Source organism: Merops nubicus, unplaced genomic scaffold (genome assembly GCF_000691845.1).
Source record: "Merops nubicus isolate BGI_N331 unplaced genomic scaffold, ASM69184v1 scaffold6229, whole genome shotgun sequence".
Lineage (NCBI taxonomy): Eukaryota > Metazoa > Chordata > Aves > Coraciiformes > Meropidae > Merops > Merops nubicus.
In genome coordinates, this window is record NW_008630128.1 from 87,267 (window position 1) to 101,213 (window position 13,947).

Consider the following 13,947-nt stretch of genomic DNA (forward strand, 5'->3'; position numbering starts at 1 on the left):
CTGCTCAGGGACAAAAGGTCGTTGCTGCTACCCCAGGGACTTGCAGCAATTTGCATCACCAGCAGACCCTTCTTTTGCTCTTCTTTGCCTCTTTGGCCAGAGGTGGAGACTCCAGTGTGTAGTCATCGTGATCCCATAGGTCACTGCTTATTACAAGAGTGTTTTCTGGAGACTGGGAAAGCTGGAGAAGTAAGGAGAGCATCTGCTCTTGGTTTGCTTGGGCCAGTCTTCAGGGAACTCTTGTAACTCCTGTTACCTGACCTTCAGGTGGACCAGTTTACTTCTGCTCTCCTTAATAGGAACAGGAAAAAACAGAGCTCTGGAAAAATCTTAGTGTTCAGTTATTTTTCTGCAGTCTTAGTTCCAAGAACACTTCAGCTCAGTGAACAATCCATTAACTTGAGCTAATTGACTTTCTCAATTAACTGCCCGGTGCTTTACCCTGGGCTCTGAGTCTGCCTCTCCTGGTTAATGATCTCCCAGCTACGCTCGCAGTGGGGCTGGGGAGTGGTGGTGTACTCAGACCTCAGCTGAGGCCCATAATGAAGGATGGAAAATGTTCTGTTGCTTCCTGTACACTTAAGGCCTCTTCTCTCAACTTTCCACCCCCACCCTTAGCTTCTGAAAACCTTTAATGACCGTACTCTTACAAGTTGTTTGCAAGCCCTAGAGAGGAATTCAGACACTCCAACTTTTGTGGGTGTTTTCTTTGATATAAACCAAGCAAAGCTGCTTAAACTCCAGTACCAGAAGCTGTTGTTGCTGGCAAGGCTTGAGTAAGTCTCTTGGTCAGAATTTGGTAGGACAAGACCGTGAGACAACCTGCAAGTTCCCCTGAGCAACCTGCTCTGCTGGACCTTGTTAGGAGCAGTGAGCTTGGAGTAGATTTCCAAACCTGAACAGAAAGAACTGTGCTCTGAGCAGACCATGGCCCTCCTGTATCCAGAAGTTCTGCAGTCTGGAGCTGATGAAGGCATTTTGGTTACATGGCCCATTCCTCACAGCTTCTGCTGAGCTGCCTTGGAGCATACCTCCTCCTGCAGTCAAGAATCCCAGCATGGTGGGGTTGGAAGGGACCTCTGGAGTCACCCACAGCAGGGTGCCCAGGGTCACAGCCAGGTGGGTTTGGAATCTCTCCAGAGAATAAGACTCTAGTTTGTGCCCATTGCCCCTTGTCCTGTCTCTGGGCACCACTGACAAGAGTCTGGCCCCATCCTCTTGACACTCATGTGCCCTTTAGATGTTGATCAGCACTGATCAGATCCCCTCTCAGCACAGAGCTGTGAAGATTAGCTAAGAATGGCCAAGATAGTTTTCTGTGTGCTAGAATGAAAGTAACTTCATAGGGCTTGGTTAGGTGAGAAGTGATCTCTGGTTTTGACAAAGCACAAGCAGGTAGAAACTGTTCTCCAATAAACTGCTAGATGTTTGTTGAGACTTGTGCTGTCACAATCTGTTTTGGTTTATTTTTCTCCTTTATGAGTAATTTCTAATTACTGAGATTGTATCTTTTTAGTTATGATGTTCTTCACAGGGGAATCACAGTTATTTGCTGTATGTTCAGAGGAAAATTAATCTTGTACTTTGGTGACTTTAAAATAAATCTCACAATGTACTTCTGTCTGGACTTGATTAAATTTTAACTGTATGTGTGTATAGGACTGATGAGGAGCAGAGATTTCTTTTAAAGATGCTATAGGAGATCAACTACTAAACATCCTAGATTGCTTTGAAATAGGACATTTCCTTTCTGTAGATCAAAGAAGTCCTTGAGAACCCTCATTTACTGACAGTTATCAAAATAGAAGAAGCTGGAGATGAAATTGTGAGCAATGCCATTTCTTTTGCCCTGTACAAAGGCAAGTAACTGTCATCTTTCTTTGGGGGGAGGAGGGTGTTGGGGTGATGGAGTGGCTGGGTGTCGTTTGTTTTTAAATATATGGAAAAAGATGGGTCTTTATTTTCTAGAACAGCCTTCCTTGGAGTGGAGCTTGCCCACACCTGAAGAGGTGTGGACAGGCTACAGCAGCATCATGAGATCTGTTAGTGTAGGTGAGGTCAAAACCCAGTCCAGACACCTGGGATGTCATGTGGAAGAGCTTTGGGGATGCTGGGATGGCACCTCTGAGAGCAACACAGCAGGGAGCCAGGGTGACTTGGCATCTTGCAGTGTAAAATCACATCTCTTCTGGTGTCTGTGTGGGTGGAGGAGACCTGACTGGCACTCAGCAGGAGAGGAGGATCCAGTTAATCACCAGTCAATGTGCAGGGCTCCTTCCTAATGCTTTCAAATCCCAGCGACCTGCTGCCAGGGGTAACTCAGACCTGGGCTCTCCACTGCTCCAGCAGGGCAGAGCTGGTGCTCAGTGAAGGGTGCTGGGCTCACCTCACTTTCCTGCCTGTGCACAGAGAAAAGCTGTGAAGGTCACAGCTTCTCGTGACACTCTTGTGGAGGGCTCCACAGGGAGAATGCAGAATGTGTTCTTTGGAGAGGATGCAGGACACTGAGGAGCCTGAAGAAAACGTGCTGGTTTTGGATGATCAGCACAGGATCAGCTCCTAGAAGCTTGTTTGTGGCCTATATTGGACCATAAATATTTCTCTAAGCCTCCAGCATCCTCTAAAACCCAGTCAGGAGGCTGCACATGAGTCTGGGGAAGGACATTTGACAGGGGTCTTGTCAGGCTGAGTGTGAAAAGCAGAGATGAATAAGTATACCAAGAAGCTCTTCTGTCTTTGGTCTTTTACCTAGAGGATTGTTCCCCCTCTGCAGCTTTCAGCACCAATGAACATGACAGAGATAACTGGAACGGGCAGCTGAAGCTGCTGCTGGAGTGGAACCAGCTGGACCTGGCCAGCGATGAGATCTTCACCAATGACCGGAACTGGGAGGTACAGCCCAGTCCTGGGTACAGTGACATGGGACAGGGAGCAGTGGGGAGAGACAGCCAAACAGAGCCTCTGCTCAGCACCACAGCCTCAGAGCTCCCATGCCACAAGGACTTTAGGCCATCCAACAAAGGCTATTGTATGCTGGCAGTGTGAAGGAAAACGTGGTGGTCAGACACGTGCAGGCCCTTGGGTGAGCTGTGTGTGTCTCACGTGCTCCCTGACGTTTGCTTTCCTCTTCCTTCCCAGTCTGCTGACCTGCAGGATGTCATGTTCACAGCCCTAGTGAAAGACAGGCCCAAATTTGTCCGTCTCTTCCTGGAAAATGGCTTGGATCTGAGGAAATTCCTTACCACAGAGGTCCTTAGGGAGCTGTACACAAACAACTTCAGCAGCCTGGTGTTCAAGAACCTGCAGATCGCCAAGAACTCCTATAACGATGCTCTGCTCACCTTCGTGTGGAAGATGGTCGAAGACTTCCGAAGAGGTCTCAAAAAAGATGACAGGAACAGCAAGGATGAGGTGAAGATACATCTTCCAGTAAGTGATGAACAGTTTGAATCTGCTGTGTGTCCCCAAAAGGGAAACACTAAAAATTGTTTTGCTGCTTGGGAGGGTGTCAAGCACCTCCTGGACTCTGTTTCATTGTCAGGTAAAAACAGGCAGCTTTGTTATCACAGCACAGGCTTTAATATCACACACTGGGAGGGGCTGGGAGGGACCTCTGGAGATCTGATCCCACCCCCTGCTCCAGCAGCTCACCCACAGCAGGGTGCCCAGGGTCACAGCCAGGAGGGTTTGGGATCTCTCCAGAGCAGGAGACTCCACAGCCTCTCTGGGCAGCTGCTCCAGGCTCTGCACCCTCACCCCAAAGAAGTTAGAAAAACTTCTTTTTTTAACTAACTTCCATTAGTGTGTGGGAAGTGCCAGGCAGCTGGGAATGGGGATTGGTGGGCTGGCTGAAAAAGAAAGAAAATATGAAAGCAGGAGAGTGGAGCCTGGGATGTGTTCCAGTTGCAAACAGCTGGGTGAGCTTAGGGCTGAGGAGCTGTTGCTCTTTCTTTCAGGATGAATGTCCTATCACAAGGCACCCATTGCAAGCTCTTTTTATTTGGTCAGTTCTTCAGAACAAGAAAGAGTTGTCTAAAGTCATTTGGGAGCAGGTAAGTTGAATTCTCCTTTATTCCTTTTTGCAAGCAGTACAGTGGTATCCCTTGCCTTTGGTCTGTGGGCCTTTGAAGGCTCTGAAGCCATCTTCAAACAGAAAAGCACAACAGATAGTTGCTAGATGATTCTGTCAGGAGGTTTAATGTTACCTGTTTTGTGTTTGGGTGTGGATTTCATACTTTCCTTCCCTAATGCCATGTGGGAGCCAGCAGTCCAGGCTAGTATTTACCTGTAGCTGTATGTTCCCATCCCTGTCCAAGCTTGGATGCTGAGTTCCCACCCATTCCATAATATGGAGGTGTTCTGATCCCAGGGATTTGGTTGAAATCCATTTCTAATCTTGATTAGGTGATATATTTAGTGATGACTATCAAACACATGGTTTGCAGGCTGTAAGTGTGAGGCTGTTGCAGGCAGAGCTGAGTTGTGCTGCTGGCCATGTTGGCCTTTGTGTCCAAACTAGAGTGCTGCCTCCCTGCCCATGGGGGTGTCTTGACTGGGAACTGAGCAGCTGCAAAAAAAGGGGGATGGTTTTCAAAGAGCATCTCCCATTCCCTTTGCAGAGGGCTTTGCCTGACTTAGCTCTCTCTCCACAGACCAGAGGATGCACTCTGGCAGCCCTGGGGGCCAGCAAGCTCCTGAGGAGCATGGCGAAGGTGAAGAACGACATCAATGCTGCTGGGGAGTCCGAGGAGCTGGCCAATGAGTACGAGACTAGAGCAGTAGGTGAGTGCCTCCTGGAGCCCTTTGGAAACTCAGCAGGAGGGGGCAGAGATCAGGAAATTGTTCCCTTTCCTGGAAAGCTGCTTGTTTTCATGACCTCCAGGTCTGGTGTGTCCCAACGACTGTACAGGGATGTTTTGATTTTGTGCAGAGCAAAACGACCACCCTGCTGGTTTTGTTAGCAAGATGCAAGGCAGGGTAATTCATTCACTTTGCCTGAAATGCTGCCCAGAAATCCAGCCTGAGTTTTAAAGAAGAGAAATAACATCTCACAAGGAAGTAGAAAGAAAGCTTTATTTAGAAAATATCCAGCATTAAGATGCTTCCCTATAATGTCAAAATGTGTTTTTTACTGCTGGGAAATCTCTTCCACACCATCTGTTCCCAGCAGAAGCTGTGTCCTGGCTGAGCAGCTTGCCTCCAGGAGTGGGTGCTGAGGGGGCAATTGGGCAGAGAATTCCTCTTGTTGGGAAGGAAAGCTGCCTAGTTCTAATGGCAAGGCTGAAGAAGGGCACCCAGAAAGAGGAAGGAGAATACAGATTAAGAGAAGCTTTCTGTGTGAGTGCTGGTAATACTCAGGCTGAGAAAAGCCACCCTTTGGATTTGCAGGAGCACTTTTGGGGCTTGAGAATAAATTGCAGGTAAAAAGCAAATTGAAATAGTGAATTCTGAGCTGTGAAATCATGTACCTTCCATGGCAAGCCATGCTGCTGCTCATGGGGAATGTAGGTTTAGCTTGGTTGGTTTTCTTCCTTTGTATGACCTTCAGTTTCTCCTCTTGCAAGGCCTGTTGATAACTTTTAATTTAGCTCTGCATCTCATGGGCTGGGGTGAGCAATAGTTTCTTATTTAATAAAGATAATGGGTGATGGAAGAGCAGAGGAACGTTCTGGGCTTTTTTTGGGACTTTCCATTTCCAGAGCAATGAAGCTGATGGTTCCTCAGTGTCTAGTTATCCCAAAAATTATTCAGAGAAACACCCAAATGAAAGCCAGCACAGCTGGTAGGTAACAGAGCAGGGATTAATTTGCAGACCCCACCCCTTATAAAGTTGAGTTTATCCTCCTAGGAAACTGTAGAAACCTTGCTGGGAAGGGCTTCTGGAGGCCTCTAGTGCAGACACTGAGGTGCTGTTGCCACCAGGGCTATCTCTGTGGAGCTGATTTAGCACTGCAGGTTTCTGTGCAGACAGGAGTTCTGTGTGAGAGCCTGGTGTGTGCACGTGGGGTTGTAAAGCAGTGTGTGCATTGCCCTGCCCTGCTGAGCTCACTGCAGAGACCTGTACCCCAGGGGGGAACTGGAGCTCAGAGTGGGGCTGCCTCTCTCCTCCAGAGCTGTTCACCGAGTGCTACAGCAACGATGAAGATCTAGCTGAGCAGCTGCTGACCTACTCCTGTGAAGCCTGGGGAGGGTGCAACTGTCTGGAGCTGGCAGTGGAAGCCAAGGACCAGCAGTTCATTGCACAGCCAGGGGTGCAGGTAAGGCCAGTGAAAGGAGTGTGCAGGCTGCTGTGACCCCGGGGACCTGGGCAGCTACAGAGCAGGGTGGATGCTCCAGCTGTGGGAATGCTCCACCCCCAGGGTCAGCCTGGGAAGGGCCAGTGCTCAGACACTGCCCTGTGGAAGCAAGAGCCTCTGGGTCAGGTTCCCAGCCGTGGGACCCCAGAGCCTGGGCAGAACCTGCATCTGCAGGGCTGTGCAGTGCCTCCCAGGGTGCCTGCTGGGGCAACAGGGCCTGTGGCTCCTCTTCTTGGTGTAGGAGGTGCCTGATTTGCCCACAGATGCCAAGTCAGGAGGGGAAGGCTTCATTCAGAGCAGTAAATGGTAACAAGCTGGATGCTGGGGACAGCCTGAAGTGACTCGGCACAGGTCCTGTCTGTGCACAGCACAGGGGTACTGCCCAGCCTGAAGGGGCTTCTAAATCAGACCACATCCTGCCCAGACCCCCCTGGAACTCCTGCTCGTGGAGACTGGAGCAAGGCTGGGCTGAGGAACCAGCACACTGCTAGTGAGGCAGAATGCTGAAGCAGGGATCCCAGTTATTTTGACTGGAATCTCAAAGTTTGGGTTTTGTTGGTTTGGTGTTTTTCTTTTTTACTAAATTAAGTGTTCTCTCATGGCATTCCTAAAAAAAAGTTCTGTTTACAAGAAATGAGGATATTTTCTTCTTGCCTGCAGAATTTCCTTTCCAAGCAGTGGTATGGAGAGATTTCAAGAGATACTAAGAACTGGAAGATTATCCTGTGTCTGTTCTTTTTCCCCTTAATAGGCTGTGGTTTCATCTCATTCAGGTAATCACCTGGCTTCGCATTGACAGAATCAGAGCAAGTCAATTAACCCTAGAATCACAGGGCAGGGCAGGCCCAAAGGGACCTCTGGAGATCATAGAATCATAGAATTGTTTTGGTTGGAAGAGGCTTTCGAAATCATCAGGTCCAACCATCCCCCAGCCCTGCCAGGTCCCCACTGCCCCGTGTCCCTCACCCCACATCTCCACGGCTTGGGAACCCCTCCAGGGGTGGGGACTCCACCACTGCCCTGGGCAGCCTGGCACAGCCCTGGGCAACCCTCCAGGGCAAGAAATTGTTCCTCAGCTCCAACCTAAACCTCCCCTGGGGCAACTTGATGCCATTTGCTCTTGTCCTATTGCTTGTTCCTGGGGAGAAGAGACCAAGCCCCACCTGGCTCCAGGCTCCCATCAGGGAGTTTTTGAGAGCAAGAAGTTATCCTCTGAGCCTCCTTTTCTCCAGGCTAAACAAGCAAATCATCCAGTCCAAGCCCTGCTCGGCAGGGTCAGCTGGAGCACGTTGCCCAGAACTACGTCCAGATGGGTTTTGAGAATCTCTAAGGATGGAGACACCACAGCCATTCTGGGGACCTGTTCCAGTGTTCAGTCACTCTCAGATAAAGATATTTAATGGCTGGGTGAGCTTTTGACAGATCGTGTCCTCACTCTGGTCTGGAGTTAGGAATTCAAGCCAGTTTACTTGTGTGCCTGAAACCAGTGGATGCAAAAAGGGCATTACCTTTGAAGTCATGTCCTGTGCTAGACTTTGCTCCTTTCTCATGTTCACTTTGAAGGGCACAAATGTTTCCAGGCATAAAAGCTGCACTTTGAGACCTTTTTCCTCTCTTAATTCCTCAGGAAAAAGCCTGTGGAGAGGAGTAAGAAACTCATCTTGTATTATGTGTCTTTCTTCACCTCCCCCTTTGTGGTCTTCTCCTGGAATGTCATCTTCTACATCGCTTTCCTGTTGCTCTTTGCCTACGTGTTGCTTATGGATTTCCAGAAGGAACCTACTGCCCTGGAGATCTTCCTTTACGTGCTGGTCTTCATCCTGCTGTGTGATGAAGTGAGACAAGTAGGCAGCGCTTGCAGGCCCAAGTGTGTAGTGCTAGCTGGAGAGCCCTGGGGGTTCCTCCCCTGCTGGAGGGGGGCAGTGCAGGCTGCTTCTCCATGACAGGGGGAACATCCTGGGACATGGGTTCAGGCAGCTCAGGGCACCATGAATGTTGTGGGGTTCTCCCTCTGGTGTTTGATTCCTACTTGTGCCCCAGGAGCTGCAGTGTCCATGCAGCACGAGGAGCGTGTGCTGGCTTTGAGGCCATGTGGATAAGCTGGTGCCAGTGGAGATGTTTCTCAGGAGTTCTTGGCTTGGGTTGCCAAAGCAGCTGAGGCTAGGAGCTTGGTTTAACACACTTACCTGGGTGTGTACCTCTAACCAAGGGATTCCTACCCCTCTTCTCCCACATCCATTTTTAACTATTTTTTTGACCAGTGGGTGACATACTGCTACATATTTCTGTCTATCTTTTACCATAAATACACTTTTTGCTCGTTTCATGCAGTCCCAGGGACCAGCTTGGGGCTGCCCGTGTTGCCTGTGCTGGGGAGGTGAGGAGGGGCCCTTTCTAGCCAGCCTCACTGCTGATATTCTTCTCCCTTGGTGTGTGAGGGGACACAGGCAGTCTGTTGGTTTTCAGGCAAACTGGTCTCCATCAGTCAGTGTTCAGAAGAGCAGAAAGGTGCTGGGGAAGTGGGGAGAGGAGAGGGTGTGTGGCTCAGAAAGTGCTGTTTCTGCTTGTCCTGCAAGGGAGTAGTGAGCACGTGAGTGTCTGTGGGTGAGCTGCTGGGCCAGGCCACCCCGTGACAACATCTCCCAGGTGAGCTCCAGTGGCTCTGCTGGATGTTGCTGTGCTTCATTTGCTCTGTGGTCTTTTTCCTTTTAGTGGCCAAGGTGGTACCTTGTCTGAGGCCACTTCACTTGCTGAGGCAAAGGGGGGAGAGTGGAAGCCTGTTGCCATGAAAACACTAATGGAGTGTTTGTTTCTGCTGATTTAGGTTCTGGTGTCCCTGGACCTGTCCTTGCACTGCCCAGTGTACCCCAGCAAAAGTCCTGGGGAAAGCCTTAGGGATAGGAGCCTTTTATCCTTCCAGTGTCACTATTTCTCACTACCCTGAGCAGGCAGAACAGCTTCAGATCCCACTTCTCCCATTGACAGAGGGTGGCCAGACTGTGCCAGTTTGACAGAGAGAGTGGAGGCAGCTGAAGCAGAGACTCTGCTGAAGACTTTCAGTCACCTTCAGCCAGTGTCCTGGCCTCATCTGGCTGAGGAGCAGGATGCAGAGCAGTGTCCCAGCCCCCCCAGGCTTCTCAGGAAACTTTCCCCTTGGCTTCCTCTGAGGCAGACTGTGTGTGCTCTGGTCTCACTCTGCACTCAGTGTCTGCTTCCTTAATATTCCAAAAAAAAAGAAAGGGAGGTCTCAGATTTTGTTGTCACATGGAAAGGAGAGGGAGAGTAGGATTGCCTGGGGTGCCAGGGTGGCTGCTGTGGTCAGGTGGCTCATCCTGGGGAGCAGTCAGCCCTCTGGTTAGCCAGAGCTGTGGCTGTGGCTGTGGCAGTGACAGCTAGCAGATGATGTCCCCACGTGAGGCAGCCTGTCCACTGAGCAGAACTGAGCTGTATCTGAACTGTAAGCCACTGGCCCAGCCCTCTTTTCACTTCCCATGGCCCTAGAGATTTTTCACCAGCTGGAGCTACGTTCTCCCCTCCCAGAGCTCTCGTGGCAGTAGTGAATCGGAGATGCCATCTCCTGCTCTCTCCTTAGCCACACGGATGTAGCCTCCAGCCAGGTGAGTGGGCAGACTGGTGGGTGTGCAGGAAAGCCACAATCTCTCAAATGGAGAAAGAATCTGCACAAGTTATAGTAACTTACCTTTAGGGAGCTGCTGGAGAGGGACACCCCAACGTTGGGCATGTCAGACATGCTGTCCCCAGCCAGTGCTCAACGTTTGGTACCTTGAGTAGTAAGAAGGGTGTGGGGGGGTCCCAGGATGCTGAAATAGTGTCTGGTAGGATCTCGAGCCTGACACCCTGGTGGCAGCCACAGCTGTCTCCCTGGGATGCATCCCATCCTGTGAACACAGTGCAGCAGTTGTGCAGCTGGAACAGCAGAGTGGGGTTTCTACCTGTAGCTGCTTCTGCATTTAGCAGAAAGCCCCTTGAGCTCTGGTTCCTATAGAAGTACTGAGAGCAGAATTGCCTTCCTTGGATGTCACAGAGCCACAGAATGGTTTGGGTGGGAAGGGACCTTTAAAGCTCAGCTAGTCCAACCCCCTGCAGGGAGCAGGGACATCTGCAGCTAGAGCAGGGTGCTCAGAGCCCCGGCCAACCTCCCCTGGGATGGTTCCAGGGATGGGGCAGCGACCACCTCTCTGGGCAGCCTGGGCCAGGGGCTCAACACCCTCAGCATCAAAAAATTTTTTTCTTCTCTTGAATCTAAATCTCCCTCTTTTAGTTTCAAACCATCTCCCCTTGTCCTGTCCCAACAGCCCCTGCTCCAAAGTCTGTCCCCATCTTTCTGGCAGGCCCCTGGCAGTCCTGGCAGCCCCCAGCAGGTCTCCCCAGCTGGAGCCTGCTCCTCTCAGCTGCCCCAGCCCAACTCTCTCCTGCTGGGCTCCCAGCAGAGGGGTGCCCCCCTCGGGGCATTGCTGGGGCTCCTCTGGCCCCGCTCCAGCAGGTCCCTGGCTCTGCTGTGCTGAGGCCTCCAGAGCTGCCCCAGCACTGCAGGGGGGTCTCCCCAGAGCTGGCAGAGGGGCAGGATCCCCTCCCTGCCCTGCTGCCCACGCTGCTGGGGGTGCAGCCCAGGCTGCTGGGGGCTCCTGGCCAGCTCCTCACCCCCAGCACCCCCAGGGCCTTCTCCCCAGGCTGCTCTCCAGCACCTCACCCCAGCCAGGGTGCAGTACCAGTCTGGGAAGGGTCAGAGATTCTCACCAGACCTGCAATTCAGAAACAGAGAGCTGGGTGATCAAAGCAATAGATTAAATCCATGGCATTGACCAAAAGCACGTGTGTGTAGCCAGGGACAGATGCTGAATGGGATCCGTGAAGGAAGAGAAGCCAGAATCCTTCAACTGCCCCAAAACGATGACTTCTTTTGGGGGAATTAAAGGCAGTTGAAACTCTGGTGTATGTATTACATGTGACAGGAAAAAAATTAATTGGGCAAACAACCCACCCTGTTGTGGTGGGGGGAATATTCACCCACGAGGACATGCAGTGGGGAGGGATGAGGGGGAGGTGGTCGAGCTCCCCACGTCACTGGCCCGTGCTGTGTGGTGGTTACTGTCTGCTCTTTTTCCTTCCCAGTGGTACATGAATGGCAGTAAGTATTTCTCAGATCTGTGGAACGTTATGGATACACTAGCAATCTTCTACTTCATAGCTGGGATCGTCTTCAGGTGAGTAGTATCTTACCTTTTCTTGTGGCCCTGTTATGGCTTTGCTTCCTTTCTGGGTTTTGACTGCAAAATTTTGGGAAACAACGTGTTTGTGAAACTCCCTGTTCTTTAGGAAGGCCACAAATACCACCAGGTCTTGACTCTAAATCTGCAAGAGCAAGTACAGAAATAAAGTAAAGCAATTAGGGAACATCTGCATGCAACATTTTCTCTTTTTTTGATTACTGGGAGTTGAGTCTGTCCCTGGAGTCAAAGGACAGCCCTTCTTAATGCTTAGGTTTGGATGAGCATGGTTAGAAGGTTGAAACAGGGCTAAGTTTCCTGAGAACACCCTCCAGACTGGCTGCATAGAGCCTGTCGGACAAAGCTGCAGGGTAAGGTGGTCAGTACCTCGGAAGGTAAGGTGGTCAATACTTCAGAAGGTAAGATGGTTGATACCTCACAAGGTAAGGTGGTTAATAACTCAGAAGGTCAGGTGGTCAATACTTCAGAAGGTAAGGGGTCAATACCTCAGAAGGTACGATGGTTGATACCTCAGAAGGTCAGGTGGTCAATAATTCAGAAGGTAAGATGGTCAATACCTCAGAAGGTAAGGTGTCAATACCTCAGAAGGTCAGGTGGTTGATAGCTCAGAGTCAGCAGTTCTCTGGGAGTTCCCCTGGCTCCTGTGATGGACTCCTGAGTGTGGTAACGTGGGCTCTGGGCGTCAGGGTGTTGTGTGGAGGGGACTGTAGCTGTACCTGTGGTGGTCCCAAGAGGATGGCTTAGCTCCTGTAAGCTGTGTGACATGGACGGGTGGGTCAGCAACCCCGGCAAAGGACTGGTGGGACAGATCTCCAGGGGTTGTTGCTGGGGTCCCTGTCCTGGCTGCTCGGGCTCTGAGGGGAGCCCCCGGCACGGCGCAGGCAGGACGGGGGGACAGGAGTGCACTGAGCAGTCCCACCAGCTGCCCTCAGGTGGAGGGGGTGGGGGAGGCCCTGGGCCCTGGGTAGCTGCCTCTGTTCACTCCCCCTCACTCCCCCTGTCAGCCTGTCACTGTGTTTTGACCTGACTTTCACATGCCTTACCCAACGCTTCTCTTCATGTTCTTTTACTGTCTCCATCAGGCTTCACTCATCTGATGACAGCTATTGGTATTCTGGGAAAGTCATTTTCTGTTTGGACTACATAGTTTTTACTCTGAGGCTGATCCATATTTTCACAGTTAGCAGGAATCTAGGACCCAAAATTATTATGCTGCAGAGGATGGTAAGATTCTGGCAGCTATTCAAGAGAGTCTAAATAAATGATGTGATGCCTTGTTTTTCCTCACCACTGTTCTGATGATGGCAGCAAGTTCTCTCCTTCTCTTAAATCTGCTAAACGGGATTAATTAAGATTTAAATAGGACCTAATTAAGAGCATGGCCTCTTTCTTTCCCTCTGCGTAGGGAGAGAATAAAGATCAGGCTGAAGAACAGAAGAGGAAACTTGTTTCCTGGTAGCTTTTGTCTTGCATGTCTCCAGTGTTTCAGTGGTGCATTCCATCACTCCCGTGCTCACGTGAGCATTCCCCACCAAGAGAGTGATGATAAATGTGTAGGAGGAGGACTTTGTCTTTCACTGCATCCATCACACAAGCAGCTGAAGAAGCAGGTGGTGAGGAGCCTCTCCTGGAGGGGCCAGGCTACTTCTGTCCTTTGTAGCTGGAGGGGATGTTTGCAGAGTGGGAAGGGCAGGAGGAGAGTGAGGTTCCATGTAGTACAGGTGTGGCTGTAGGGGTGTGAAAGAGGAGCACTGGAGAGCTGGAGTGTGTCTGCTTGAGTCTTCCTTCCAGTGCTACCCCTGCACACACGCACGGGTACTCCAAAGAAAAGAGATTTGAGGTGCACTCAACGTGGGGAGCAGCTGGGGAGTTGCACTCAAAGGGCATGTGAAGGGAGTGCTGCTAGGTGTCCTTAGGAGAGGTGCTCCCTCTCTTTCTGCATTACTGCAGTGACTGGCTTGTCTGGTGCTGTAGCAACAGCTTGGCATCTGTGGAATTTAAGAACTAGCTGTGTGGTGACAGCAGGAGGAGCAGCGTGGTCTGCAGCTTACCCAGAAAGCCTTTAGTTTGCTGCAAAGCTGAAGTCTGGAGATGACCTGGTCCTAGAGTGCCTTGTGATGTGGAAGCAACACAGGATCCTTTCCTCTACACCTTTCTTTTCTTAGGCTGTCTCCAAAAGGGATGAGTTTTTGAGTAAGTCTCATAATGAAGCTGCCTGGGGCCAGTGGAGGGGCAGCTCTTGGTGGGGTGGGTGTGCTGCAGGTGGGAAGCTCAGCTGGGATGTTACCAGGCTTCAGTTCCGTTGTTAAGGGCTAGGAACCACTGAAATTCTTAGCTGGGGTGTGTGGGCTCTAAATGCTGGCTTGGAGCCCCCCGGGTGGTGTTTTCAGGAGGGGTGGCTG

General features: G+C 50.8%; 1 protein-coding gene across 1 annotated transcript in view; it reads left to right on the plus strand.

The window, feature by feature from the left end:
* Positions 1-13,947, plus strand: part of TRPM8 (transient receptor potential cation channel, subfamily M, member 8) — a 31,337-nt gene that overhangs the window by 11,120 nt on the left and 6,270 nt on the right. The window contains exons 9-19 of the mRNA XM_008947162.1: positions 1,115-1,123; positions 1,757-1,859; positions 2,774-2,892; positions 3,139-3,429; positions 3,957-4,052; positions 4,653-4,782; positions 6,112-6,257; positions 6,957-7,069; positions 7,924-8,140; positions 11,430-11,521; positions 12,628-12,769. Of these exons, the coding sequence (XP_008945410.1) occupies positions 1,115-1,123; positions 1,757-1,859; positions 2,774-2,892; positions 3,139-3,429; positions 3,957-4,052; positions 4,653-4,782; positions 6,112-6,257; positions 6,957-7,069; positions 7,924-8,140; positions 11,430-11,521; positions 12,628-12,769 (1,458 nt within the window). The remainder of the gene's footprint in view (positions 1-1,114; positions 1,124-1,756; positions 1,860-2,773; positions 2,893-3,138; positions 3,430-3,956; positions 4,053-4,652; positions 4,783-6,111; positions 6,258-6,956; positions 7,070-7,923; positions 8,141-11,429; positions 11,522-12,627; positions 12,770-13,947) is intronic.